The 27,143-nt window shown below is 45.2% G+C and overlaps 2 protein-coding genes and 1 long non-coding RNA gene across 10 annotated transcripts in view; all 3 read right to left on the bottom strand.

Moving 5' to 3' along the window:
- The window catches only part of ABCA6 (ATP binding cassette subfamily A member 6), a 60,929-nt gene extending 45,715 nt beyond the window's left edge, over positions 1-15,214 (bottom strand). Inside the window, exons 1-7 of one of the 6 annotated variants that reach the window (XR_006341444.1) lie at positions 15,056-15,214; positions 14,526-14,609; positions 13,916-14,016; positions 11,612-11,816; positions 9,804-9,965; positions 7,118-7,224; positions 6,515-6,741 (exon numbers count right to left, since the gene is read on the bottom strand). Coding sequence is in view for 5 of the 6 variants with exons in the window: in XM_043905697.1 (XP_043761632.1) it covers positions 6,515-6,741; positions 7,118-7,224; positions 9,804-9,965; positions 11,612-11,816; positions 13,916-14,011 (797 nt within the window). In the remaining variant the exon portion in view is untranslated. The remainder of the gene's footprint in view (positions 1-6,514; positions 6,742-7,117; positions 7,225-9,803; positions 9,966-11,611; positions 11,817-13,915; positions 14,017-14,525; positions 14,610-15,055) is intronic. The other 5 variants (XM_043905697.1, XM_043905699.1, XM_043905701.1 and 2 more) reach the window with 5 other exon arrangements.
- Positions 15,215-19,369: 4,155 nt separating this feature from the next.
- On the bottom strand, positions 19,370-25,895 carry LOC122695607. Of its 2 annotated transcripts, none has more exons than XR_006341443.1 (3): positions 24,568-25,895; positions 19,602-19,714; positions 19,370-19,498 (listed from the first exon to the last, which is right to left on the bottom strand). It is a non-coding gene; the product is annotated as an uncharacterized LOC122695607 (long non-coding RNA). The 2 variants fall into 2 exon arrangements; XR_006341442.1 differs by lacking the exon at positions 24,568-25,895 and adding an exon at positions 19,948-20,337.
- Positions 25,896-25,934: 39 nt separating this feature from the next.
- ABCA10 (ATP binding cassette subfamily A member 10) overlaps positions 25,935-27,143 on the bottom strand; it is a 58,095-nt gene continuing 56,886 nt past the window's right edge. For both annotated transcript variants that reach the window (XM_043905695.1, XM_043905696.1), the window contains exon 39: positions 25,935-27,050. In XM_043905695.1, coding sequence (XP_043761630.1) covers positions 26,952-27,050 — 99 coding nt within the window. In that variant the 3' untranslated portion in view covers positions 25,935-26,951. The remainder of the gene's footprint in view (positions 27,051-27,143) is intronic.

Raw genomic sequence — 27,143 nt, 5'->3', positions numbered from 1 at the left:
CGGTATTCACGTTGTGTAACTAATATGAACAAGCATCAGGAGTGTCACCTCGCATGTGTTCTTTTGAAACTTGCCTTTGTTCACAACACGTAAACATTATACACTGGCGTATCATATTTCATTGTGTGAATGCAACTCAGTGTTCTCCTGTCCATAGCCATATAGGTTGTTTCCAGACCTCCTTTCTAATGCAATGTTGCTAAGAATATTCTTGCACTTGCCTTTTTGGAGCAAAGTGCACACAATTTTTCTTTAAGGTGAGATTGCTGAATTCCAGGAGATAAGCATTTGGTGTTTTCAGCTTTATTACATATTACCAAAGTGTCCTCATTATAAAATTGGAAGGAAACAACAGCTGCTGGTCCATCAGTGACCGTGGCTGTACTCGAGGCCAACCGATGATGTGGTCACTCCTGAGGACCGCAGCCAGCAGCAACCCCGCCTTCCCTCCTGTAGGAAGTTGGAATCTCATAACTGCCCTGAGCCCAGTGCATGCTTGCTGCTCCTGTTCAGCGTTTCTTTCTGAAAACTGATTCAGGTGATGGTGGGCTTCGCAGGAGGCTCAGTGGTAAAAAAAAAATCCCCCGGCAATGCAGGAGACACGGGTTTGATCCCTGGGTCTGGAAGATCCCCTGGAGAAGGGAACGGCAACCCACTCCAGTATTCTTGCCTGGAGAATCCCATGGACAGAGGAGCCTGGTGGGTTATAGTCCATGGGGTCACAAAGAGCTGGACATGACTGAACATAGATTATGGTTACACCCTTACGCGTTCACACTGCCTTGCTTTAGATGTGCTGGTGTTCACATTTTTATGAAGTGGGTATTAGAAGTAGCAGTCAGTCTTAGATTTAGGAAACCTGAAGAGCATTTTAGCCCAAGCTTCTCATTTTACAGATGAATAAATGGCAGTTCTTCTTCCTGGTAAAGGTCGCCACAGTAAGTCAGTAACAGAACTGAGAGAGCAGCTCTAGGCTTTCAGTCAGGTCAGAGTTCTTCCTTGAAACAGCTGGAGAAAACAGTGAAATTATTAAAATCAGGAATTTGCATGAATATGTCCCAGTACAGCATGTTTCAGTTCACTTCAGTTCAGTCGCTCAGTCGTGTCTGACTCTTTGCGACCTCATGGACCGCAGCACGCCAGGCCTCCCTGTCCATCACCAACTCCCGAAGTTTACCCAAACTCAAGTCCATTGAGTCAGTGATGCCATCCAGCCATCTCATCCTCTGTCGTCCCTTCTCCTCCTGCCCCCAATCTTTCCCAGCATCAGGGCCTTTTCCAATGAGTCAAATCTTCGCATGAGGTGGCCAAAGTATTGGAGTTTCAGCTTCAACATCAGTCCTTCCAATGAACACCCAGGACTGATCTCCTTTAGGATGGACTGGCTGGATCTCCTTGCAGTCCAAGGGACTCCCAAGAGTCTTCTCCAACACCACAGTTCAAAAGCATCAATTCTTTGGCGCTCAGCTTTCTTCAGAGTCCAACTCTCACATCCATACATGACCACTGGAAAAACCATAGCCTTGACTGGATAGACCTTTGTTGACAAAGTAATGTCTCTGCTTTTTAATATACTATATAGGTTGGTCATAACTTTCCTTCCAAGGAGTAAGCATCTTTTAATTTCATGGCTGCAGTCACCATCTGCAGTGATTTTGGAGCCCAAAAAATAAAGTCAGCCACTGTTTCCACTGTTTCCCCTTCTATTTGCCATGAGGTGATGGGACCAGATGCCATGATCTTAGTTTTCTGAATGTTGAGATTTAAGCCAACGTTTTCACTCTCCTCTTTCACTTTCATCAAGAGGCTTTTTAGTTCTTCTTCATTCTCTGCCATAAGGGTGGTGTCATCTGCATATCTGAGGTTATTGATATTTCTCCCAGCAATCTTGATTCCATCTTGTGCTTCTTCCAGCCCAGCGTTTCTCATGATGTACTCTGCATAGAAGTTAAATAAGCAGGGTGACAATATACAGTCTTGACGTACTCCTTTTCCTATTTGGAACCAGTCTGTTCTATGTCCAGTTCTAACTGTTGCTTCCTGACTTGCACACAGGTTTCTCAAGAGGCAGGTCAGGTGGTCTGGTATTCCCATGTCTTTCAGAATTTTCCACAGTTTATTGTGACCCACACAGTCAAAGGCTTTGGCATAGCCAATAAAGCAGAAATAGATGTTTTTCTGGAACTCTCTTGCTTTTTCCATGATCCATAGGATGTTGGCAATTTGATCTCTGGTTCCTCTGCCTTTTCTAAAACTAGCTTGAACATCTGGAAGTTCACAGTTCACGTATTGCTGAAGCCTGGCTTGGAGAATTTTGAGCATTACTTTACTAGCATGTGAGATGAGTGCAATTGTGCGGTAGTTTGAGCATTCTTTGGGATTGCCTTTCTTTAGAATTGGAATGAAAACTGACCTTTTCCAATCCTGTGGCCACTGCTGAGTTTTCCAAATTTGCTGACATTGATTGCAGCACTTTCACAGCATCATTTTCTAGGATTTGAAAGAGCTCAACTGGAATTCCATCACCTCCACTAGCTTTGTTCATAGTGATGCTTTCTAAGGCCCACTTGACATCACATTCCAGGATGTTTGTCTGTAGGTGAGTGATCACCATTGTGATTATCTGGGTCATGAGGATCTTTTTTGTACAATTCTTCTGTGTATTTTTGCCACCTCTTCTTAATATCTTCTGCTTCTGTGAGGTCCATAACATTTCTGTCCTTTATTGAGCCCATCTTTGCATGAAATGACCAACTGTCCTATGTCCTGAGAAACTCCTGAAAGTGAAAGTCGCTCATTGGTATTCGACTCTTTGCAACCCCGTGTTCTATACAGTCCATGGGATTCTCCAGGCCAGAATACTGGAGTGGGTAGCCTTTTCCTTCTCCAGGACATCTTCCCACCCCAGGGATCGAACCCAGGTCTTCCGTATTGCAGGCGGATTCTTTACCAGTTGAGCCACAAGGGAAGCAAAGAGTTGGACACAACTGAGCGACTGAACTGAACTGAACTTGCATGAATTGTTCTCTTGGTATCTCTGATTTTCTTGAAGAGATCTCTAGTCTTTCCCATTCTATTGTTTTCCTCTATTTCTTTGCCTGATCATTGAGGAAGCCTTTCTTATCTCTCCTTGCTATTCTTTGGAACTCTGCATTCAAATGGGAATATTTTTCCTTTTCTCCCCTGCTTTTCACTTCTCTTCTTTTCACAGCTATTTGTAAGGCCTTCTCAGACAGCCACCTTGCTTTTTTGCATTTCTTTTTCTTGGGGATGGTCTTGATTCCTGTCTCCTGTACAATGTCACAAACCTCTGTCCATAGTTCATCAGGTTCTCTGTGTATCAGAGCATGTTTAATTACTGCATATTTGACTTGTTTTTGAACTTCTATGTCATTACAAGGATTCGGACTGTGCTAGACAATCAGCATTTTCGGAGAGGCACGCCTCATTCTACTGAATCCACTTCCTGAGTGTAGAAGGGAACTGCTCTAGGCAGGAACTGAAAAGCCATAGGGTGTGGGGACTATGCATGAAGGAAGTTAAACCTTTCTAGAAAAGGAATCTATAGCAAGGAGTTGTGGGTGGAGTTGGGGGGGATGTTAATATATCTACGAAAAACTTCATGATAAAACGAAGCAATATCAGAGATCACTAGAATAAATATTGACTGCATTTCACATTTATTGCCTTTGTAAAAGAAAAAAAAAGTGGGAGTGTTGTAAAACTTATTACCACTAGACATTCTGTTCTTAAGAACATTTCAGATTTTTCTTTTCCTTGTTAGTTTTAGGAACATATATCCATTTTGCAAAATTTTAGGTTACATGCATACTAATTTACCCTGGGAATGAATCCAGGTCTAAATAACCAGTACCTTCCTGCTTTTAGTCTAGAGTTGGCTTGTGCCTCCCCGTCCTAAAGCGGCTGCAGGGAACCATTATCTGCACAGAGTTCCTCTCTCTGTTTCCTCCTGACAAACACCGTTTACTACTTTGTATTTCCCAAGGTGTCATTGAACAACCGCTACTTTCCTTTTTAAATTTCAAGACCCACTCTCCCCTTTTACTATTTCATAATTCAGTTATATTAGAATTAAAACTCTTACTGTTAAAAAAATATACTTCATAGGAAACTTTAAATTTCCTAGACCTTAATTTTATTTCAGCTAATAAGTGTCTTGTAAAGAGCTGTCCAATAAGTAGTCCTTCATCCGTTCCAGATAAGTACTATACCCATAAACAGCATTTTGTTGCTATGGGGAGTATACAGAGAAATATCTCCCAGGACTCAACACTGAAAAATGCTGAATTTCATTTAGGGTAAAGCAAACAGATTATTTTTCTTTTCCTAGACAGTATGAATTTTGTAACTGATGTTATCACAGAATTCTCTAAGAGCCTTGGCCTCTTAGAGGTTTAGAGATTATATTCACTCGTTAAGTCGTGTCTAGCTCTTCATGACCTCATGTAGCACACCAGGCTTCCATGTCCTTCACCATCTCCCAGAGGCTGTTCAAACTAATGTCTATTGATTCAGTGATGCCATCCAACCATCTCGTCCTCTGTCATCCCCTCTCCTCCTGCCTCAATCTTTTAAAGCATCAGGGTCTTTTCAAATGAGCCAGCTCTTCGCATCAGGTGGCCAAAGTATTAGAGCTTCAGCTTCAGCACCAGTCCTTCCAATGAATATTCACGACTGATTTCCTTTAGGATGGACTGGTTCGATCTCCTTGCTGTCTAAGGGACTTTCAAGAGTCTTCTCCAGCACCAGTTCAAAAGTATCAATTCTTAGGTGCTCAGCCTTCTTTATGGTCCAACTCTCACATCTGTACATGAATACCGAAGAATCCATAGCTTTGACTATATGGACCTTTGTCGGCAAAGTGATGTCTCTGCTTTTTAATATGCAGATTGTATGATTTGCATATTTATCTGTTAATCTTACCTACTCATTATTTTGCTAAACCTTTGTTTCTACTCCTCAATTATTATTTGCTATTATAATATATACACACATAGAGACATGCATACATATATGATAATCATGTTGAAATATAAATTTTAAAATCACATTAAATCATTTGTGAAATGGGGTAGGATATGATATATCAATGTAAGAAGCAAGTGCTCTTACCAAGTGCTTCCTACCTGCCAGCCTCTGGACTGGGCACCCTTACAGGCAATCTCAACTCCAATATACGGCATTTAGTTGCTCAAAAAAATAGATCCTTGGTACTCAATCTCTGAACAGAAACTAGCCATTATAGGCCTACACTTTCTTCAACAGGAGGAAGTGGGGAGAAACTCAGTGATAACCCTGGGTGGGCCAGGCAGGAGGGCACTGGAAAAGATGCTCAGCGTCACTCGTTATCGGAGGAAGGCAAATCAAAACCAGAACGAGGCAGCACCTCCCACTGGTCAGAACAGCCATCCTCAAAGCGTCCACACACAATAAACGCTGGAGAGGGTGTGGAGAAAAGGGCCCCCTCCTACCCTTCTCACAGGCATGTCGGGCGGTGCAGCCAGCACGGAGGGCAGTGTGGAGATTCCTTTTAAACAGCTAAAAATGGAACTCCCATACGGTCCTGCAACGCCACTCCTGGGCGCACCTCCAGAGACAACAGACAATGATCCATGCACCCCTGGGTTCACAGTATCCAGGAAATGGAAGCAACCTAGGTGCCCATCAGCAGAGGAACAGATGAAGAACGTGTGGCACGTATACACCATGAAACATACTCAGTTATATAAAAAGAAGGAAATCATGCCATTTGCAGCAACATGATGGGCCTAGAGATCATCACACTGAGTGAAGTAAGTCAGAGAGGGAAAGACAAAGAACATATGATATTGCTTATATGTGGGATCTAAAAACAAATGGTACAAATGAACTTATTTACAAAACAGAAAGACTCACAGACATAGAAAACAAACTTATGGTCACCAGAGGGGAAGGCAGATGGGGGGGAAGAGAGAAGTTGGGAGACTGGGGTTGACATATATGCACTATATATAAAATAGGCCGCTGATAAGGACCCTCTGTACAGCACAGGAAACTCTACCCAAGACTCTGTAATGGCCTATATTGGAAAAGAATCTAAACAAGAGTGGATCTGTGTTCATGTGTAATTTGATGCACCGTGTGGTACTGCAGAAACTAACACAGCACTATAAATCAACTACACTCCAATGAAAGTTTTTTAAAGATTAGACCACCTGGTCTGGTACACGTCTTCCTTCTGCCACTGGGTAATTCTTTTTTATTCTCTGTGATCTTAATGGTACCTCTAGCATAACGTTGGCTTAATATATGATGGCACTGAAAAACGGCCCAGAAAATTATAATCACTACCGTGCATAGCAAAATTTAATAAGAACTAAATAAAAAAGTCACAACAACAACACAGTAGGCAAGGCATCAAGTTTAAGTTGCGGTGTTCTAAAATAGTAATACTTTTCCATTGCTTCGGAATTTCTCTGTTTATTCACTTGCACTACTTGAATTAGTCACTCACCAGAAGGCTGAATCCTGCAGACCCATCAAGTTCATCAAATCCTTGTACTTTTTTCTCTCTCTTGTCACATTGAGTGATAGGAAATATATAAATGGGGAGAAGTAAAGCAAGCAGTAAAAAATGAACATCTCATTTTGAAGGTTCTCCTTAAAGATAAAGGGTAGCGTCTTCATATTTATAGCAGTAACTGACATCAACTCCTCCATCACAGAGTGATTTGTTGTCGTCTAAAGAAGAATTCAAATGAACAAAATCATTAAAGTATAGACACTGCTGAGATCTGAATAAACTATGGAGCTTGTGCCCTGGTACATTTCCTGTTTTGTGAACATACTGTTCTGTGGTTATGCAAGATGTTACTTTTAGGAGAAACTAGATGAAGAATAGGTGGGTGCCTCCCTGTATATTGTTTTTGAAACTTTCTAAAACTACTTGAAAATTTAAAGTTAAAAACAAAATGTACTCCTTCACCTAAATGTCAATTTTACCATTTGGATACACAGTTCATTATATAAACACATGAAGCCCTGAGTAGACACCATCTTTTACCAAACCTTGATGCCTCTGGAATTAGCTCACTTCAATTATTAGGACTTTTCTTACTTGTATAATAGCAGCATTAATGGCAGCTTGTAAAGGCACGAATCCTCCTTTCCAGTATTTCTCCAGTGCACAGGAAGAGTCATTAATATTTGTACCCCGGCAGTAAGCTATAATCACACACAAAGAAAGAAGAACCAACATTATGGAAGGAAAAGTCACTAGTATCTGTACTCTAGCAATGAGCTAAGGAAATGGCAACCCACTCCAGTGTTCTTGCCTGAAGAATCCCATGGACGGAGGAGCCTGGTGGGCTACAGTCCATGGGGTCGCAAGAGTCGGGCACAACTGAGCGAAATGAGAAGGAGGGGGAGCAATAAGCTGTTAGCTCAAAAAAATAAATAAATAAAAGGAAAAAGCAGAACCAACAGTATGGGAGTAGGGCGATTGGAAAATAAGATACAAGAATCCAAGAGAAAATGCTCTAGAGGAGCCTTCACCAGGCAGGACTTTTTTTGGTTTTTCTTTTTTTAATTAATTAATTTATTTTAACTGGAGGCTGATTACTTTACAGTATTGTAGTGGTTTTTTTGCCATGCATACACATGAATCAGCCATGGGTGTACATGTGTCCCCCATCCTGAGTGGGAATGCAAACTAGTGCAGCCACTATGGAGAACAGTGTGGAGATTCCTTAAAAAACTGGAAATAGAACTGCCATACGACCCAGCAATCCTACTGCTGGGCATCCACACCGAGGAAACCAGAATTGAAAGAGCCACGTGTACCCCAGTGTTCAACAGGCAGGACTTCTAACCAAAGGAAAGAGGAGCAGATGAAAGTTCTGAAGAAGGCCACTTCACTCGTGGAGACCATGGCATGCACAGGCTGTCTCAGAAAACAAAAGGAGGACGGAAGCGAACACTCTGCCTGGCCCATCCTGGGCACCTCGCTCTGGCTCCAGACGCCAAAGGCGCTGCAGCACCAGCACTGGCTTTGTGCCCAAACGCTCTCCCTGCAGGAGGGCCACGGCCACTCGCTCCTTTCCTTCTGGTCTCTCCACAACGGTGAACTCGGCACACGGGCCTTTCCTGGCCCCTTCCTAGCACATCGGCACTGCGGTCTGGGCAACGCGTGGAGCTTAAATCACGGTGTTCTGAAGCAGTAAGGCTCCCCATGCTTCAGAATTCCTCTGTGTATTCACTGCTTGTAACAGTCACTCCCCGGAGGCTGAACCTGGCAGACCCATCGTGGCCGTCAAACCCTACACTTTGCTCTCTCTTCTGTAACACTGAGCGCCAGGAAATATATAAGTGGGGAGAAGCAAAGCAAGCGCTGAGAAAGGAAGTCTCATTTTGAAACATTACTAGTACATTTCACCCATTCTCCCTGAGGGGCTAAATCTGGAGGTCTCCCTCAGGTCGCGAAATCTAATGGCGCCTGCCCCGATCGAAGCGCCTGATGCCTCTGCGCCGCCTCAGCCCTCAGCAGGGCCACCTCAGCCCTCGGGCAGGGCCGCCTCAGCCCTCGGGCAGCGCCAGCCTCAGCCCTCGGCAGCTCCAGCCTCAGCCCTCGGCAGCGCCAGCCTCAGCCCTCGGCAGCGCCAGCCTCAGCCCTCGGCAGGGCCGCCTCAGCCCTCGGCAGCTCCAGCCTCAGCCCTCGGCAGCGCCAGCCTCAGCCCTCGGCAGCGCCAGCCTCAGCCCTCGGGCAGCTCCAGCCTCAGCCCTCGGGCAGGGCTGCCTCAGCCCTCGGGCAGGGCCAGCCTCAGCCCTCGGGCAGGGCCGCCTCAGCCCTCGGGCAGGGCCGCCTCAGCCCTCGGGCAGCGCCAGCCTCAGCCCTCGGGCAGCGCCAGCCTCAGCCCTCAGCAGGGCCGCCTCAGCCCTCGGGCAGCGCCAGCCTCAGCCCTCGGGCAGGGCCGCCTCAGCCCTCGGGCAGGGCCAGCCTCAGCCCTCGGGCAGGGCCAGCCTCAGCCCTCAGCAGCGCCAGCCTCAGCCCTCAGCAGGGCCAGCCTCAGCCCTCAGCAGGGCCAGCCTCAGCCCTCAGCAGCGCCAGCCTCAGCCCTCAGCAGCGCCAGCCTCAGCCCTCAGCAGGGCCAGCCTCAGCCCTCAGCAGGGCTGCCTCAGCCCTCGGGCAGCGCCAGCCTCAGCCCTCGGGCAGGGCCGCCTCAGCCCTCGGGCAGCGCCAGCCTCCTCCTCCCAGCGCGCCCCGTCTGCGCGCTCTGCCCACTTACACGGGACTGCACCTCCGCCGCGCTGAGCACCGCCTGCTCCTTCCCGCCCCAGCGCCCGGTCCACAGCCCCCTTCACTCTCTGGAAGGCGAGGACCCCGGCTCCCCACACACGCCTCCCGGCCGCGGTTCACGTCTCCAGGCAGCGCTTCTCTCATCACAGGGCGTCTCGGGAGCCCCGGTCTAGGTGCCCCGAGCACCTCTCCTCGCGCTGGTCATTAACTGCTCGCCGGCGGCCTGTCCTGCTAACCTTGGACGCGCACCTGAGGCTGGGACCTCAGTCTCGATGGCCCCTGCACCCTTTCCAACATGCCCTTGGGAATTCACTAGTATCTGCTGGATGACTCACTGGGGTTTTGAGAGCCGTCCTCCAGGGGAAGAGACGAGCTTGGAACAGGGTCAGCAGGGGGTGTCGTCTCTTTAATCTGGTGCTAGCGCGAGCACCTCTGCCGCCCGTCCCATCCTAGTGCTTGTGTTAAAAACATGAAAAATGCAACAGTAACACTTTATATGGAAAGTCACCTGTCAAAAAATCCTCCTTCAAAATTGGAACGTAATATCTGTGATAAAATTTGAACTTGTAAGAGAAAGAATCATTAAAGATGACTCCCACACTGTATGAGAAAGTGTCTAGCATTATTTCATCCATGGCTTTCTCATCTGGTGCCCCAATGATTCTTCTTCCTGTGAATTGTATGGTAAAAAAAAAAAGACACAGAGGACTGTTAGAGTTTCACCAAAACAGAATGTGATATTCAACTTTGCCATCACCTGTTTTCCATTGGAATCAACTAAAATCATTCTACCTTTAAATTAAATTTATCCCAAAAGGCAAAAACAAAAAAGGAATTTTTTGTTGTCATTTTAGATTCTAGAATCGGGAGATATGCATGAGAATTAACTTCTTTCCTTCATAATGGCAGGCATTAAGGCAAATTTTAGGTGTATAAAACGATTATGCCAAGAAATAAGTATGTATTAGAGAATAGGGGTACAGAAATATAGGTAACTGAAGCAGCTATTATGTGGTCAGAGGACTCCAGACTTCAGCTTCACTAAGCAGACGGACTTCACATGGTCATTGCCGTCTACAGGGACCAAGAGCACAGTGTGACTAACAGCAAGCGGCGCTGCCTGTGCAAACCCAGAATTTAAGAGTCGAGAGCCAGGCTGCAGCCAGCCCGCCCACGAGTGAGAGGCACATTTTGGTTCTATTAGTTACGCAGAGGCCTCCTTTAGGACGAAAGCCCTGAGGGACATCCCTGGCAGTCCAGTGGTGAGGGCTCTGTGCTTCCACTCAAGGGCATGGGCTTGATCCCTGGCTGGGAACTAAGATCCCGCAAGCTGCATGGTGTAGCCAAACAGCAAAAATCTAGAATGAAGGACTTTAAAGATGTTCATAATTTATACCATATGCAGACAGAATATCCTTAGATCATTCACCCTTAATTTTCATAGTTCTGAAATTAATGTTGTAATAACCATATCTAATTTTTATTTATATGGTTTTTCCTAAATTATAAATATTAATCATTATATTTCTATGTTAAAAACACCCACACTCACCAATAACATATTCCTCCTAGGCAGTATTCTGCAAATCTGAAATTATAAAACTATTCCTTTATTTAAATTCCAATAGAAATGGAGGCCTCCCCAAAGTAGACCCTCATCAAGCCAGAAGGGTTTCAAAGGTTAATAGTTAAGGCTAAACAAGAGGAAAGAACTGACAAAGTTCTGCTATCTTGCTGTCTAGATAATTAACGTCATAGTTAACAGTGACTTCAAATAAAAAACGCATACATTTTATAAAAAACATAAAGAAGATGTGGTACATATATACAATGGAATGCAGGTCAGCCATAAAAAAAACGAATGCCGTTTGCAGCAACGTGAATGCAGAGATGATCCTATTAAGTGAGTCAGGAAGAGAAGGACATACACCATATGATATCACTTATATGTGGAATCAAAAAAAGGACACAAGTGAACCTATCTATGAAGCAGAAACTGACTCTCAGACGTAGCAAGCAGACCTGTGGCCGCTAAGGAGGAAGGTGTTGGAGCAGAGACAGACAGGGAGTTCGGGATTAACAGACACAACTTTCATATATAGGATGGATATGCAACAAGGTCCTACTCTATTGCTATATTCAAAATCCTGTGATAAACCATAATGGAAAGGACTAGAAAAAAGGAATGATTATATGTGTATAACGGAGTCACTGTGCGGTACAGCAGAGGTTGTCACAACACTGTAAACCAACTGTACTTCAATAAAAAATAAAAGAATAAAACCAGTAATAGTTTTTGGCCATTAGCACACCTACCTTTCATAACGGGAGCACATGCTGTCTTATTCATTATCTGCTGGGTCAAGTTGGAGACTGGTGTGTACACAACATCCATAAAAGACCTGTTATATTTATCTACTCTTCCCAGGTTCTGGGGAGGCATTCCAGGAAAACGGACATTTTTATTTAAATGTGAAAATATGCACATGTAAAGTGCTAACAGTATCAGGAACCCCCATTCCTATGTTAAAAAAGAGAGAGAACAAATTTAGATTGTATTCCCTTAAGGAGCTCAGTCAACATAAGAGAACAATTGAAGACAAATTCCCATTTCACCACGTAGTTGGGTTCTCTCTGCTGTGGCTCTTCAGAGCAATGGGACCCAACAGGTCACTCTCCATACAGGTCACTCTCTAACGCTGGAACTAAACTTCTGCATTAAATCACGAACTACTGCGGAAGTCACTCCAGAGCCCCCCAGGATGGCGAACAGGCCCAACAGTCCTTATATGCACGGGCAGTTGGTCCCAGAGTCTATAAGACGCAGGGCACCCCAGAAGGAGTTCAAGATGGCAAAGAGCAACATTCTGCCAGCTGTCGTATCCACGGGCATCCCTGTGGCTCAGTGGTAAAGAATCTGCCTGCCGGGACAAGGAGATACGGGTTTGATCCCCGGGTTCAGACGATCCCCTGGAGAAGGAAATGGCAACCCACTCCAGTACTCTTGCCTGGGAGACCTCACGGACAGAGGAGCCTGGTGGGCTACTGTCCATGGGGGTCGCAGAGTCAGACTTGACTTAGCGACTAAACCATTACCACCACCGCCCTATCCATGAGAAGGGGCGGGGTGGTAGAGGCTGTCTAGTGGCTCATCGGTATTCGTCATCTCTTCCTGTTTGCCACGATGCTAGATGGCCTTCCCAAAGTAAGTGGGACCAAACGCTTGACTTCTGGCCAGTGGAATGTGGGCAGAGATCCACACCGTTCCAGGCCTGGTTAATGGAGCCCTGCGCAAGCCTCCCTTCTCCCTGTCTCAGTCCTTCCACATCCTGAGGGTCCAGGGAGCACCTCCAGAGTCTTGCGCGATCAGTGGCAGAGTCGCTCGATGAAGGAGCCTGGGGCCTGTGTGTCTGTGTGGGGAGGATCCCTCCACCCACCCAACCCACGTCCTTTTCCCCGACAGCCTTACTTGGACTGCAGAGAGGGACCAACAAACCTCTGTTGCCTTGAGCTGCTGAGACGCGGGGCTTTAACGCACACCGGCAATCAGTGGGGTCACGTGGTCATAATTTTTGGAAATAATCTCTGTATATAAAGTTTATGGCCTTGAAAATAAATGCCCCCAATTAAAATTCCTCAGTTTTTGCAGATGCTGTGGTTAGTATTTCTTGACTCTAAAGTTATTACCCATGATAGCAGCTTTAATAGTGGCTATGTGCTCAGTCGCTCAGCCGTGTCTGACTCTTTGTGACCCCAAGGACTGTAGTCCACCAGGCTCCTCTGTCCATGGAATTTCCCAGGCAAGAATACTGGAGTGGGCTGTCACTTCCTTCTCCAGGGGATCTTCCCGACCCAGGGATTGAACCTGTGTCTCCTGCATCTGCAGGCAGATTCTTTATTACTGAGGCACCTAGGAAGCTCAATAATTGCTTATACTCTAATTACCACATAATTAGATTTTAGTTACTTTCCTTTTTTAAAAAAATATGAGGAAAACTTTGTCTTTGCAGTTCTGGGTTATTTTTCAGAGACTATTGTGAGTCTCTCAATTCCAATAACTAGAGAGAAATCCAAAGTTAATAAAGGCAGTTTTCACAGATACAGAGAACTAGCTGGTGGTTTCCAGTGGGGAGAGGGAAGGGGGTAGGAGCAATACAGGGGTGAGAGGAAAAAAAGGGTTATTATAGGAGCCAACTCATTGGAAAAGACCCTGATGCTGGGAATGATTGAAGGCAGAAGGAGAAGGGGCAACTGAGGATGAGATGGTTAGATAGCATCACTGACTCGATGTACAAGAATCTGAGCAAACTCCGGGAAGTGGTGAAGGGCAGGGAAGCCATGCTACAGTCCACAGGGTCGCAAAGAGTCAGACACAACTTAGTAACTGAACAACAACAAATAGGATTACATGAAATTGTGTGTGTGAACCTTTTGAAAATTGTAAAGCCCTATAGAATTTAAAGAATCTTTCATTCAATAAAATGAAATACATCCTTATAGCTCCTCAAAAAAACAAAATAAAATAAATGCAGTCTGCTACTTAAAATATAAGAGAACCATGAGGCAATGAAATAAAAGAATACTGCTAACTGTGAAAAGAATCAAAACGGTCAAACATACCAGCAAGTTCTCTCTTTTCATCCTCCATTTCTTCAGTAGATTCTTGCACAGAAGTGCTTGAGTTTGCTGGTATACACTTTTCTGTTTCATATGCATTTAGCCTGTTCATTAAATAAAGAGAAAGTAGACATGGTGGAGGATAAGCTAGAAAAATAAGTGTAATAAGAAAAAAGCCTTGGTCACATTTTGAGGGAAAATATTTCCTACCTTTAGGAACTGAAAAAAAAGGGATTTAAAATATTAGCTCAATAATCATGATTATAAAATTTTACATCAAATATATGCTGTTTGGGAGATGAGTACTGGTAAGGAAGTAGAGAGGACCATTTACACAATTTTACAGTAACATTGAAACACTGGAAAACATAGAATAAAATTCTGAACCTGTAAGATACTTCCCATTTTGACATTTTATAAAAGAAATTCAATTATATGAATAGAATAATTGAATAGTATCTCATCTGACTCATAATTTTTGTTCTTTACTTTTGAAAAGAAATTCCAGAGCTAATTAAACTAGCATAAAAATTCTGATAACTTAAATTCATCTAAATAATTAATTATGTCCATTAGAAGCAATCCCAAGGAAGCACTTTCTTTTGATATTTACCTTCCTGATTGAACCGAGCAACTTTTATCCAAAGAGTTAGGCCATGGAATAATTATCCAGACTCAAATGACTTGAAACTTGATTCTGATAAACAGGAAGCATAAAACAATTTACCTCAATTTTCAGAATTCAAAAGTCCTTGAATAACTGAGGAAAAAAAATACTACAAAGTAAATGGAAAAAAGAAAGAGAGAAGGAGAAAAAAAAAAAAAAACAGAGAGAAAGAGGAAAGAAATCACACAGGAAAGTAATTTTGCCCAAATGTTTGCAAATAAAATGTCTTTCAGTTTTCATATCGAAATACTCTAGATGAGTCTCCCTTAGCTGGTACAGAAGCAAATTCTACTGTTTTCCTATGTTCTATTACATTATCTACCCAACGAAAGTTGGCTGGGAAAAAACAAACATTTTGTCGTTAGGTCTTTAGTAAAGAACACACCAAGTATTTGGAAACATCTGGAAAATAGATTGATTTTCACAGCGTCCACCCGAATATTTGTCACAGCACAACAAAACGGAGCTCTACTTACTGTCAGGATAATGAGAGAAAAAGTGCCCTGGAAACAGGGTCAAAGCACAGCTCTTTTTGCCTGAGGCAGCAATGAAATGTCCTTGTGGCCACCTCTTCCTATATTCCTTCAGTGAAGGCTCACTCCCAGCAGCTCTCACCGAGGCTGGCTTCTGAGAAGGGGCGGAGCCGGACCAAGCTGCTCATGATGAGCTTGTTTTGTTTTCTGTCTTTTCTTCCCCAAGCCAATTATTCTGCAGGGAAATGACTGTTCCGTGGTTGGTTAGGAATTAAACAAGCCCCCGGTTTGTTCACTTGGCCTTTTAACTCCAGGGATCAGGGGAGATAGTAAACAAGGAAAACAAAATTAGCTCTGCTACTGTGATGAGACCAAGATGGGATAAAAGGCAATGAATGAGTGACTAACCAAACAAAATGGTTAAATTTGTATGAGAAATCTTTGCCATTTTTTTTTTCTTCTCACTACTAATGCCTAAACGTGGTTGCCGTTGACATATCTGACTAACACGCACTACAGAACGTTGTTGCACTATAGGAGCTGAGTTGTTTTGTTTTTGTTTTTTCTTTTTCCCTAAAAAAGCTAAGCAATGCATAGTCTGCCTTGGAGAAACATCTAAGTCGGACTAGGGAGGAATTATGAACGAATTCCTTTCTCCTGCTCCTTGCATCATGGATACAGGATTTCATAAGGCATCTGAGCAAAACAAAAGTAAGTGGATTGCTAAGGACTGCAAAAAAAAATTAGGAAAAGATTCAGGTCAATTTTTGTATGTGAAGACTAGGGGAAAAAACTGAAATGTATTCAGTTCCCGTTGTATCGTCTATCTTTGTAAAGAGTGACAAACTTTTCTTGACCCGCCAAAGTAAACCACTGAGACCAAAGTCTGTGAATTGGGAAATCTCAAATATTTGACATAGCTCCCAAGGCACAGATGTTAATATTCATGAAGCTGAGACATGTTCTGGAGAAAAGAGGTATAATTTTAAAACAAACATTTAAAGTCATGATATTTTGTATAGACATTTCTCTCCTTGGTAATTAGCTCCAGTTTTGAAAATAGTTAACAGTGAAACAGTACGTGTCTTTTACAGTAAAAACTGGCAAAAACATAGAAATGCAGATGTTCTAAATGTCTCAGGGAAGGGGGATGGGGTAGAAGTTTGTCAACACTGTTAAAAGTTTTGTATCAGTGAAAGGTCAATGACTCACAAAAAAATCTAAGTTTCCTTTAAATCGCTTGAAATATATTTTGGATTTTTATTAATTTTGTTCTTACACTTCTTTTAGACCCTATAGTCTCCCTGGTGGCTCAGCTGGTAAAGAATCCACCTGCAATGCGGGAGACCTGGGCTCGATCCCTGAGCTGGGAAGATTCCCTAGAGATGGGAACAGCTACCCACTCCAGTATCCTGGCCTGGAGAATTCCATGGACGGTATAGTCTATGGGGTCACAAAGAGTCGGACATGACTGGGCGACTTTCACTTCACTTCTTACACTTACACTTACAACCACAGTATCAATAATTAGTTACATATATTTTACTAGTTTCACTTCTTATCACTGCTTCTTGAGTGTTCTTTCTATTCCTCTTTCTTGACATCCTTATTCTGATTTATTTTTATTTGGGGCGGGGGTGCTATTTTCCTTACTAAAACCTGAGGCAGTCACCGTCAACACGACCTACTGTGATGAGGAAAGGCCCGACTTCCAGCTAGAAACACATTGAAATAGAGAGTAAAACGTGAAAGTTCAGATATATAACCAAACTTTAAAAAGGAAGAAGAAAAGGCAGAGGAAAATAAGAATCATTGGAAGAAACGGAAAGAAATGGAGGGACATTGTTACAGGCCAAAAATGAGAAGAGAACTTAAAAGTCAACACCGTGAATGCTGCGTCAGAAACGCGAATCCAAAGAGGTGCATCCATACCCCGGGACCTTGACTCTGTCTGTCACAGGTTACAGAGCTGGACCTCGTACCTCTGCGTGAATCTAGACGCTTCACAGGACTGTGCAGTTCTCAACAGGCATTTTATAACAGGGGAAATACAGGGAATAAACAAGAAACGGTATGATATTTTGTGGAATTGATGTGAGTCCTCAGATTAGAAAATCAATGTATCCTATGCAGAACTAAAAACAAACAAAAATTCAGCAACTGTTTTGCTGTGAATTTTCAAAACACGTGCTGTGCTGCGCTAAGTCGCTCCAGTCATGTCCAACTCTTTGTGACCCTGCGGACTACAGCCCACCAGGCTCCTCTGTCCGTGGGGTTCTCCGGGCAAGAATACTGGAGGGGGCTGCCATGCTCTCCTGCAGGGGATCTTCCTGACCCATGAGATTAAAAGATGCTTGCCCCTTGGAAGGGAAGCTGTGACAAACCTAGACAGCATATTAAAAAGCAGAGACATCACTTTGCCAACAAAGGTGTGTATAGTCAAAGCTATGGTTTTTCCAGTAGTCATGTACAGATGTGAGAGTTGGACCATAAAAAAGGCTGAGTGCTGAAGAACTGATGCATTCGAACTGTGGTGCTGGAGAAGACTCTTGAGAGTCCCTTGGAACGCAAGGAGATCAAACCAGTCCATCCTAAAAGAAATCCACCCTGAATATTTATTGGAAGGACTGATGTTGAAGCTGAAGCTCCAATACTTTGGCCACCTGATGCAAAGAGCTGATTCATTTGAAAAGACCCTGATGCTGGGAAAGAATGAAGGCAGGAGGAGAAGGGGACAACAGAGGATGAGATGGTTGGATGGCATCACCGACTCAATGCACATGAGTTTGAGCAAGCTCAGGGAGATAGTGAAGGACAGGGAAGTCTGGCGTGCTGCAGTCCACGGGGTCGCAATGAGTCAGACATGACTTAGCGACCGAACAACAATAATAAAGTATTCATTTACTGTAAACAATTTTGTGAAAGAGGAAGCAGAGCTTTTGGTCCACTACACATTTCTTCAGATCTGCTGAATCCCAGCAATTCAGAATCTTAGAGAATTCTTAGAGATTTAGGAATCTTAAAGATTTCTATGATTTTGTAGAGTTGTAATTGCTAGTTGGGACCACAAATGAACTTGACATGGGAATGGATAATAATAGGAAGTCACGTGTGTATTATGACATTGTTTTCCTCTGAGATTGTTGGGAGGACCCAAAGTTATTCAGGTTACTGTCCTCCACTGGAAATCTCCATTTCACCTAAAAAGCAGCCCTTGTGGGTGGGCAGGCATTTGAATGTGCTTGAATAAGGAAAAGACCCTGATGCTGGGAATGATTGGGGGCAGGAGGAGAAGGGGACGGCAGAGGATGAGATGGCTGGATGGCATCACCGACTCCATGGACATGGGTTTGAGTAAACTCCAGGAGTTGGTGATGGACAGGGAGGCCTGGAGTGCTGCGATTCATGGGGTCGTAAAGAGCCAGACACGACTGAGCGACTGAACTGACAGACTGAACTGAACAAGGTGGGGCGGGGGCGGCAATGGTGGTGGGACCAGGAGCACAGGTGTGGATCTTGGCCTTATACAGAGGAATGTTATTCCACCACACAAATGGGAATGAAATTCACGTTAATGGGAAGAAAGTCTATGTGCTCTGCTGTGTTTAGTCACTCAGTCGTGTCTGACTCCTTGCAGCCCTATGGACCATAGCCTGTCTGGCTCCTCTGTCCATGGAATTCTCCAGGCAAGAATACTGGAGTGGGTTGCCATGCCCTCCTCCACTGGATCTTCCCGACCCAAGGATTGAACCCAGGTCTCCTGCATTGGAGGTGGGTTCTTTACCATCTGAGCCACCAGGGAAGCCCAGTGAAACCTGGTTGGATGCTGAGGTTGTGAAAGTACATGAAGACATTCTCTTTTAATTGCTTTCATTTCACAGTCAAGAGGAATGCAAGGTCTTCTCCTGAGAGTTTAAGAAAAGAATGACAATCTGAGAAGCAATGTATTTGACTACGGCATTGAGTTGGTTATCCAATTCAGTGAAAGAGTGACTATGTCGGGGATGCAGTAGAGTTGGCAGGCAGAACTATGGCTCCACTTGAAGTCATGTTCATCCACTTACAGTGAGACTTTTTGGGGACTTCCCTGGTGGCCCAGTGGTTAAGAATCTGCCGTGCAAGGCAGGGGACGCCAGTTCGATCCCTGGTGGGCAACTAAGATCTCACATGCCGTAGAGCTACACAGTTCGTGCCCTCCGGAGCCCGTGAGCCACTGTGGAGAACCTACTCACCGCAACCACCGAGCCCAGGCACCTCACCTATAGAAGTCACGCGTGGCAGTGAAAGATCCTGTCTGCTGCAACGAGATGCAACATGGTCAAATGAATGAATGAATAGATAAGTACAAAAAATAGAGTCCTTTTATTCATTTTGTTCATGTACGTCTTCTCCCAGTGCTGATCGCCTTCATACAGGTTTAACCAAAACTGGGGTGTTGCCGGGCAACTGTGATAAAGAGTGAGAGGTCAGGCACTGAAGGTCTATACGAGGAAGGGTCTCCTCACGGAGGACCCCCACATGGAGACGGTTGATACCACTTCTCTCTTACCAGCGTGGTTTGGTCCACTGGCTCCTAGATTAAGCTTTCAGGTCCACAGCAGAGAGTGTTCTTGGCGTGTTCAGATAGAGGGTGGACTTTGCGTGGCCTGGCTATAAACAAACCTGAATGAAGCAAAACAAAACACGTGGTCATGACTCACTTTCTAAAGAAGCTTTCGAGTAAACGAGAGCTCAGCAGCTTGGCAGCATGTTACTGCTAGCCACGAGATTTCTGGAATTTTAGCTGCAGCAGTCGCTTTAGCCATTCATCTACTTCTTCCTCTTTTTTGCCTTTTCTCGTACAAGCTTCCACATTTTGCTTAACTGCTTTATGAAGAACATATACAGACACCTACCTGTGGCCCGAATCTCTAGGATCAAGTGTCAAGATTGTAACAGCATTGCCCGAGGACAGACTTTCAGCACGAGGAGTTCGTGTCTGTAAATTTCCCCAGCTGCCAGCATGTCGGCACTCACTCAGACCTCTGGGGGAGCTGGCTGGGCTTGGCACCGCTCCAGGCTGCTGTTATCCTCAGTTTGGAGTCACATGGGGGAGGGACAGCTGCTCGGGGCCCAGCCCATGAGCCTGACGAGAGGAGATAAGCTAGCCCCGCAGAAGGGGAAACCGGTGTGAGCTCAATGAGCGCTTCTGAGTGTAACTCACGCAGAGTTCAAAACGGCACTTTTTAAGAATGTCCCTGCTTCTGGAGTTTGTGTTCCTCTCTGTAGAGAGCTTTGCTGGCTCTTCTACTAAGGCTCAATCTTTCTCTAGTCAAATTCTCTTCTTCTGGCCAATAACTTTTTCCATATCACACAGAGGTCTAGACCGCTCAGCAGAGCGGTCAGTTGTCATGGACCCTCTTGGAAGCCGATTTGGTCAATGTTACTTTTTTTTTTTTTTTTTGCAGCTTCCATTGTGTCCTATGTGGTCATCACATTGACGGTGTTAACTGATGAGACGATTTTTTTCACTCCGTGTGACCCTCAACCTGGCTCTGAGGAGGGAGAAATACAGTATCATGTCCCTGGGAGAATGAACCTTTTTTCCCTGGACTTCTCTTCAGTGCCAGGTGAGACGTCCCCACAGTTTGCTCATGCCTCCAGGACTCCCCCCTGAGGAGGGAGAACAGAACAGGGGGTTTTCAAATTCCACTCCCTTCCCACCGATCACACTGTTCATCCATCGGAGAGGGCGATCTATGTAAGCCATCTTTTTTGGTTTCTTTTTTTCATTTTATCGATAGCAAATAGAATCAAGGTCTGTGGCTCAGTGGTAAAGAACCTGCCTGCCAATGCAAGAGACTTGAGTTTGATCCCTGGGTCAGGAAGATCCCCTGGGGAAGGAAATGGCAACCCACTCCGGTATTCTTGTCTGGAGAATCCCATGGAGAGAGGAGCCTGGCGGGCTGCAGTCTATGAGGTCACAGAGAGTCGGACACGCCTGAGCGTCTAGACAACAACAACAACAAATGCAGTAAAGTGAACTCTGGAAATGGGCACTTGAGCTGTCCTGATTGCCAGCAGCTTCGAATCCCTTCATCGGGAGATTGCTGCTGCAGAGGGGCTGACCTCCATGGCGAGTCGGGCCCCTGGCTGCAGAGTGCCCGAGATACTCAGGGAGCCCCACGTTGAAAGCCCAGGCACGGACAGAACCCCTGACCCAGGCATCCCAGCAACGGACTCCACGGGAGCAGGCAGGTGGTCACCAAAGACCTACGTGCAACTGCCTCAGTTGCAGCATTATTGACAAAAGGGAGGTTTAGAAAGAACCTAAATATCTTTCAATCAATTTTCAACTAAATATTGTGGGTACATCCAAACCCTGAAATAACACACAGGCATCACAATCAATGACATACAAATATAATCAAACGAGGAGGTGTGATGTTCATAGTATGCTGTTAAATAAGACAATTTGAAAACAAGTGACTTGCTAGTATCCTATGTGTATAGGACAGAAAAATGTATTAACTAAGCAAGAGAATGTCCATAGCTTAGACTGCTTTACATTGTATGATTTTTTATAGCAATCATGTATTATGTCAGAATTATTTTAAATTATATTTTAGAAAACAGAAAGGATTAAATGTGCCATTGGAACCATTTTTAAGCGTACAATTCCATGACATTAATCACATTCACAATATTGTGCAACCATCATCCCTATCTGGTTCCAAAACTTTTTCATTATCCAAAACAGGAAATCTGAAACTATAAACTCCCCATTCATCCTGTCCCTAGCCCATGGAACCTTTATTATTCTTTCTACTTCTGTGAATTTGCCTATTCTAGATATTTTCTATAAATGTTCCTATTCATACAATACCTGTGTCTAGTTTATTTCAAGCAAATCTTATACATATATTTTACAACAATTTTTAAAAACCGGATGGACTGCGACATTGAGAATTTCTGGGCAAGAAGTGTCCATTCATTTTGTCTGCAGCCGTCAGTTTTCTCTCTTTGCTGGCGTAGAGCTGCTTTACGACGTCGTGTTAGTTACTGTGGTAGAGAGACGTGAGTGAGCGATGTGAATGCGCGCACCCCCTCCCTCGTGGGGCTCCCTCCCACCCTCGCCCCCAGACGTGTGAGCACCGCCGCGCGTGAAGCAGCCGCGGGAGCCTTCACAGCACCCAGAGCTCAGCTCAGCACTCCGTGGAGACCGTGAGCATTTTCAGTCCCATCCAGAGCTATCCCGTGCGTCATCCAAGGCACTGGCTTCTGTACTCAACCCATCAGCATCTGCTCTGCTTCTAACGCCATGTGTTACGAACATCTGGGTGTTGGCAACGCCCGTGAGCTCTGCCTCCGGCCAGCCTGCCATCTCTCTGCTGCCTCTGATGCTTTTCAGGGTGGCCTCTGTGTCGGTCGGCTCTCCTGCCGCTTTGGGAACAAGCCACATTTTGCACAGACCTTGTTGTGTGCCTGACCTTGTTGTCTGTCTGATCTCCTGTTCTTCCCAGCTGTTCCACTGGCCCCTTTTAGACTGACTTCCACCAGGTTTATTGAGATATAACCGACATAAAGCATTGTGTAAGTTTTTAAGATACACAAAGTGTTGATCTGATACACTCCTATATCGCAAAATGATGACGTGTGTTAGGGAACACAACGTCATGCAATTGCCAAGACATCACATAATTACCATTTCTTTTCTGTGGTGAGACTGTTTAGGATTTACCCTCTTAGCAACTGTCAAGAATGTAATATTGTTAACGAAGTTCATCCTCATGCATATTAGATCCCCAGGAGTATTCATTTATCACTTGAAGTTTACATCCTTTGACCAGTGTCTCCACATTTCTCCCACCCTCCACCCCGGAGACCACGGCTCTACGGCTTCTGAGTTTGGCTTCCCTAGACTCCACACTTCAGTGAGATCATACAATTTTGTCTTTCTCTAAGTTCACAGGATGATGCCCTCAAGGTCCTTCCACGCTGTCACCCATGGCAGGATATCCCGCTTTCTTGTGGTTGAGTAGTGTTCCTGTGTGTGTGTGTGTGTGTGTGTGTGTGTGAGACCTTCTTTATCTGCCAAAGGACACTCAGGTGGTTGCCTCATCATTGCTCTTGTGAATGACGCTGCAGTGAACGGGGAAGGGCAGATACCTCTTCAATATCCTGTTTTCAGTTCCTTTGGATATATAACCTCTGGGGGGCTTGCCGGATCACACGATGGTTCCATTTCTAACTTTTCAAGGACACCCCATCCTGTTTTTCACAGCAGCTGCACCCGCTGCCACCCCCACCACAGCACACAGGTGTCCCTGTCTCTCCACACCCTCGCCAACACGTGCTATCTCATGTTTCTGATGACACAGGTTGACTTTTTCAGTTGGGATTCCTGGACCACATGGATAGAATTCTTGTCCTGCCACTAAAGCACAGCTCAGACTTTTTTCCAAGCCAGTGTCTGGACCAGCTTCCCAGGAAGTGGGTGTCTCCTGCCCCAGCCTGAGCGGCCTTCCACAGGAGCCAGCTTCATGCAGAATCGTTGTCCTAAATCCTTGCTTCTCACCCACAATAAACCACCGCACCTCAGGTGGGCACACACATCCCATTTGCACTCTTAGGGGTTGATATCTGGGTTCAGTATGATGCTGGGCCCCTGCGACTCAGGCTGAAGCTTATGGAACTTAAGGCATTGAAGTAGTTTTGTCTTATTTTACCTGAAATTTCATGCATCTGCAACGGGAGGGAGGGCTGTGTGGAAGGACACACTCTATGCAGGAGTCAAACTCCGATGGGTTTCATTGAACACAATGAACGCAGAGCTTCACAGCTGCTTCAGGGGGAACTGCCCTCTGGAGGGACGAGGCCAGGGCACTTCTTTTTTAAAAAAGATCTATTTATTCATTTATTTGGCTGCTCCGGCTCTTAGTTGCGGTACTCAGAATCTTTGATCTTTGTGGCGGCGTGCAAACTCTTAGTTCCCTGATCAGGGATGGAATCTGAGCCCCCTGTGTTGGGAGAACGGAGTCTCAGCCACTGGACTGCCAGGGAAGGCCCCAGGGTTGTTCTCAACAGAGGGCTGACCATCATCTGTATGGTGGATCCAAGAGCTCGCATTTAGCCTGTGTGCTGTTGGTTATAAAGATAGTGCAAGCAGAAGCAAAGCCAATCTCAAGCTTCAGCTCTCCGGAACGTGAACTGGGAAGCGGAGGAAGCCAAGGACCACGGAGAGAGGAGAGGAGGCAGGAGGGACGGAGGCGGCCGCGGTGTTGGGCAAGACTTGAAGTGAGCAGGGCTTGAAGCGGAAGGAGACAGCTGGGCCCAGACGCCCTGAGCCAGGTCCCAGGAGGAGGAGGTCGGCCTGTCATGACGCACAGCAGCGCTTGGGGGCGCCACTGAGGCCGCACACGTTCCAGGTCAGGGACACGCGGGGGCATCTGCCTCCAGGAAGAACTTCACGCCGGCTCTCAGAGGCCTGCTGCTATTCTGGGCTATGCCTGGGATTACAACAAGCCCCTCCTTACCTGAGTCAGCAAGTGGAGTCTAGTTCTTGTCACTGGAGAAAGCCCAGGAACCCAGGAAATGCTACCAGTTATAGAGATTTGTGAAATACGAAATCCCCATGGATGTGGGGATTTTGCAATTAGTTAAGACATCATGCTGAAAACACGGAGAAATTCTACCTATTATTCCCAAACGGTGCTTTCTCGGTGGTCGTACCATGCCTTCTCTGTGGCCATGGGCACCAGCCAGAAAGCCATCATTTTAAGGGTGAAAGGAATGAAGCCCAGCAGAGTTGCATGGTCTCCATTTACAGCAGCAGGAAATTTACAAAGGGAAAGTCCAGGGCGCCCTGCTCAAAGCAGCTAAAGAAATCTGCTAGGGGAGGAGACTTTCTCTGACAGCTGACGGTGTGCGCTGGCAAACAGCCGCGTCCGAGGAAATCGCAGAGCCTGCCGCCGTCTGACCGTTTCCTGTCAGACTGGAGTGAGGCCGCTTGTGGAAAGTGGCAGGTGCTGCCTCTCACCGAGGCCCTCCTTAAAGGAACTAGACGCGGCGCCACCAACCTCAGGCCTGCGCGAGCCTGCAGCTCGCCCCGCCTCCTGCTGCCGGCGCCCCTTCACGCCGCCGTCCCCACCTCTGTCCCCCGCTCGTGACTCTTCCCGCCCGCTCCCCGCTCCCCGACGGCGGCCGACCGTACTACGGCACTTTTCAGCGTCCTGTTCTGTAAGATTAAAGGTGCTTTACTTTAGGTTCGTTTTTAAGGTATTATTTGTGTGAAAAGTATTATAACCCTGCAGCAGTGCAGGGCTGTATAGATGATTGTGTGGGCTGGGTGCCTAGGCTACCTTTGTCGGACTTTTGAACGAATCAGACGTACGAACATGGTCTTGGAATGGAACTCGTTCATGTCCAGGGGACTATCTGTAATGTATATGAAATAATATCTGGCTTGAAATAATGTGTCACGTTTTTATGCACACTTCAAGCATTCTTCTGGGTCAGGAGGAAGCGGCTGCTCTTCACTGAGCCCCTTGTTTTGATGGTGATGATCCATCACAGCCACGAAACAACCCCCCGCCCCACCAGTAGAGGTGGAAAGAGCCATTTGGAACAGTCTAGGTAAGGGGACAAATCTTACCTCTCAGTCTGCGCCAAGCTGGAGACAAAGGAGCTGATCACAGAGCAGATAAGAGACGTCAGCAGATGAGCAAAGTCAGAGTCAACAAAGAGCCTGAGACGAAACGTTCCTGCTGCTTCCTTGACTCAGAGGCCGAGGATGGACACTGACTTTTTCTACGGGTCAGAGAACAGTCGGCAAAGTCTCATAGAGCAGAGAGCTAAGAGTTGATATCTGAGCTACGTACTCTTAAGACCATATCAAACAAGATTTCAAAGCAGCTCATCACAGCTTTATTTATAAATGTGCATGGGACCAGACTGTCAGGCAACAGTAAAAAGGCTAACGTGGTAGAACATCAGAGGAATGCCATGAAGCTGCTACAGAACACAGAAGGGTTATAATGACATGGGAGACGTCCCGGAAATGGTAAGTGAGAAATATAAAGAATTACTAGGCTCACTCATACCAACTTCGAAAAAGTACTCCTGAAAAGCACACTGAATGTAGGTCAGCCAAAATACTTACTGTGGTTTTACCACAGATCCCTGTTATCTCCACTCACATGGTTTCCATAACCCTGAAGCTAGCATTTACTTTATAATCACACTATGTGATTAAATCTAAAAGTTATACTGTCACCCATCAACTTTTTAGATCTTCTGACAGTCTGTCACATTAGGTTGGTACTTGAGTAAATAACGCTTTAGAAAGATGACACACTTAAATTCCAGGGTTAAAAAGCCTGCAAGGTTTTATTTGTGACACGCGCTGAGCAGCCAGCCTTACTGAACAACACAGCACTTGTCTAACAGGTGATTTCTGAGTTAAACACAAAATAGGCCTAACCAGTGATTAATATAACGTCTGATTGCATTAATGCTGTCTGCTACATTTCTTTATCTTTGTCTCTTCTCTCCATTCTAAAATTTAAAAAACCATATAAAATCTTAATCATGGGCTTTCCCTGGAGATCCAGTGGTTAAGACTTCTCCTTCCACTAGAGGGGTGTGGGTTCCATCCCTGGTCGGGGAGCGGATATGCCACATGATATATGGCCAAAAAAAACCCAAACATAAAACAGAAGCAATACTGTAACAAATTCAATAAAATCTTTAAAAATGGTCCACATCAAAAAAAAAAAAAAAATCTAAAAAACGTAACCATTATCGAATGTTTAAACTACTGAATGTTCTGTTAACTTCAGTAATATGAAAGCTTCTTCTACAATTATGGAAACTAAGGATGCAGTGATAGCTAACATCAGACATGAGGAGGTTCAGGGTCTTAAGACTCTTCCTGTGGCAGAAGTTTCCATCTGACTGTCGTATCAATGTCATCATCCAAATTCCCCAGCTCCTGCTCTTTGGAGAGTTCTAAGAATACCTAAGTCGGAAAAATAAAGAAGGGAATGAACATGTCAGGGAGTTTCTGAAAGGTAGGTGTACCCAGAGACTCACACAAAGATTCCCTGGGTTG

Source organism: Cervus elaphus, chromosome 5 (genome assembly GCF_910594005.1).
Source record: "Cervus elaphus chromosome 5, mCerEla1.1, whole genome shotgun sequence".
Classification (NCBI taxonomy): Eukaryota; Metazoa; Chordata; class Mammalia; order Artiodactyla; family Cervidae; genus Cervus; species Cervus elaphus.
This window is presented reverse-complemented; position numbering and strand designations above follow the sequence as displayed.